Genomic DNA, 2,368 nt, shown 5'->3' with positions numbered 1-2,368 from the left:
GTTAGAAGGATTTGTGTGAATTTTACTATTCATATAAATTTTTTTCTCCAAAAACATCGAATCAAACACCTATTTTTCATTTTTATATTATACTAAAAATTAATTTTACATTTAAAATATCACATCAATACATATTTATATCACATTATACAATTATTTAAATTCAAATTTTTTACTGTTTAAATCCCAATTCAAAATTCAAACCCCCAATCAATCACACCCTAAAATAACTCCATTATCTTTGGATCCAATAATAATAATTTTAAAAAAAAACGTAGTCCTAGCAGCATCTTATGCCGCACCACCCACAGGCCACAGGCCCACAGCTGTCATCCTTCTTTATCTTCTAGTACATTGTTTAATTTAAAATATTGAATTAAATTAAAATACATATCGATATCATCTCAAAACTTCCAGAAACACGAGGTGCCAGGTACCATCAAAACAACCATACCATTTATTACCAAGACGACGAAATTATACCACTCGATGACGACCATTAAAATGTTGACTCTCAATCACTCATGCTATTACAGTACACAAAAATACCCAACAGAAAGTTTTGACTCACAAATCCATTCCCACTCACAATCACAATAACAGGGTGTCTAGGTAGGTTATGTTTGTGTCGTGGCCTGGACACGTAGGTGGGCCCGGCCGGGAATAAAGCAACCGCAATTAATCCTTCAGTACCTCTGCAACCGCTGCAGCAAAAGCATCCATGGCGGATTTCGGCAAAGACACACCAAGCTCTATCCCTCCGCCGGAGCCTCCCGCCTGACATATCGAAATCGCGTATTTCTCCCCGTCGATTGACAAAGACTCCATCTTCCTCATCTTCCCCCACCCGAAATCAGCCTCGTACAAATCAACCCTAGCCGATCCCGACATCGACACGATTGGCTTCTGCACCGCCGCCATCACTTTCGGCAACCACTCCATGACGTCCGCCATTAATTTACCCTTAGCATTCACCTTGCACTGAATCTCCGTCGCTATCGCCTCCGCCGCCATGAAGAACCCTTCCTCGCCGATCACATCCCGAAGCTTAATAGTACACAGTCCCGTCCCCAGAACGTTCCCGAAATAGTTCTTGGGCACCGGCGGATCCAATCGTGCCCGGCCGTCGACGGCGAACAGGAAACACGCGTCCAAATCTTCATCCTCCTCCAACTCCGCAGTCACGACTGATTTCTGCAAACACGTCCAGAAAAGAGCCGCCGCCGACACGAAAGACGATATGTGGACCAAACCCGGCGGCATTCGCGGCTGCAACAAGCTCTTCAGTTTCTTGATTTCGGGCTGCCCTAAAACGTAGGTGGCACGAACCCTGTTAGTGGGCAAGGGGAAATGGGAGGATTCGATGGGGAAGTTTTTAACGATGTTCCAGAAATGAGATTTTATTCCAGGAGGTTCTTTCACAAGGGATCGATCCAAAACCGGCAAAGATTCGCTCTCTGAGATCAACAACTCCTCGTCTCCACCATTTTTGCAGATACTAGCCCAGCTCTTTATGAAAGCAACTATGGAACTGGCATCACCAACCGAGTGATGATTCGCTACGCCGATGCAAATCCCACGGCCCGGAAAGTGAGTCACTTTGAGAGCCAGCAATTTGACCAGCCGGAAACCTGGTTCATCGGAAACCGGCGGGAGCTCCGGGATGAAGTCGTAGAACAGATCGGCGTCGCGGGGGTGGTTTCCGACGAGATCTTGAAAGTCCGCCGCGGACTCGACGATTGTCAGATGAACCGAATCGCCGGGGGCAGAACGGTAGACCGGAAACTCGGCGGCGCCGTCTAAAGGAAACAGCAAAGTGGCGGCGAGGGGGAAGTAGTGTTTGAGAGCGACGGAAAGTGATTCCTTCAGTTTGGGAACGACGGTCTCTGAAAAGTGCTTCTTGGAACAGTCGGGGATTTCGAAGAATAAAAGACGACGAATCGGATGAAAGGGGATCCATACGATGTCGAAGAAGGTGAGGGGCAGAAATCGCTCCTCTTCCGGCGCCGGCGCCGGTTCGATTCGGCAGCTCTCTAGCAGGCGGGTCATCGGGTTGTATCGGGAGAAGTGATTTAGGGATGACCCGAAATTTTGTGATGTGGAAGAGGATATAAGGTCTACTGCTGAATTTGGTAGTATTATGTAGAAGTATTATGTAGAGACTTCGCCCTCTGGCCCTAATCATTTTTTTAGTAACTAAAATGATTCACCAGGCGGTGTTTGTTTGGTTTTTAAAGCAAAATTCTAGTTATGGCTTTTTTCTTTTTTCTTTTTCCAGAATTTAATTAATATTGTACTCTCTCCCCGTTCCAGAATAATAGTTTGAGTTGTGTTTTGCACGGAATAGTGGGTAAAAAAGTAAAAAAAT

At 45.5% G+C, this 2,368-nt stretch overlaps 1 protein-coding gene across 1 annotated transcript; it reads right to left on the bottom strand.

The window, feature by feature from the left end:
* Window positions 1-434: 434 nt before the first annotated feature.
* LOC127240404 (anthocyanidin 3-O-glucoside 6''-O-acyltransferase-like) lies at window positions 435-2,134 on the bottom strand. Its single transcript, XM_051259076.1, has one exon. It carries the CDS (start codon window positions 2,047-2,049, stop codon window positions 679-681), a length of 1,371 nt encoding a protein of 456 aa, XP_051115033.1. The 5' UTR covers window positions 2,050-2,134; the 3' UTR covers window positions 435-678.
* Window positions 2,135-2,368: the final 234 nt, after the last annotated feature.

This window comes from Andrographis paniculata, unplaced genomic scaffold, assembly GCF_009805555.1.
Source record: "Andrographis paniculata isolate CXL003 unplaced genomic scaffold, ASM980555v1 Contig79END, whole genome shotgun sequence".
NCBI lineage: Eukaryota > Viridiplantae > Streptophyta > Magnoliopsida > Lamiales > Acanthaceae > Andrographis > Andrographis paniculata.
The sequence above is the reverse complement of the archived record's forward strand: the minus strand, read 5'-3'. Positions and strand labels throughout refer to the sequence as shown.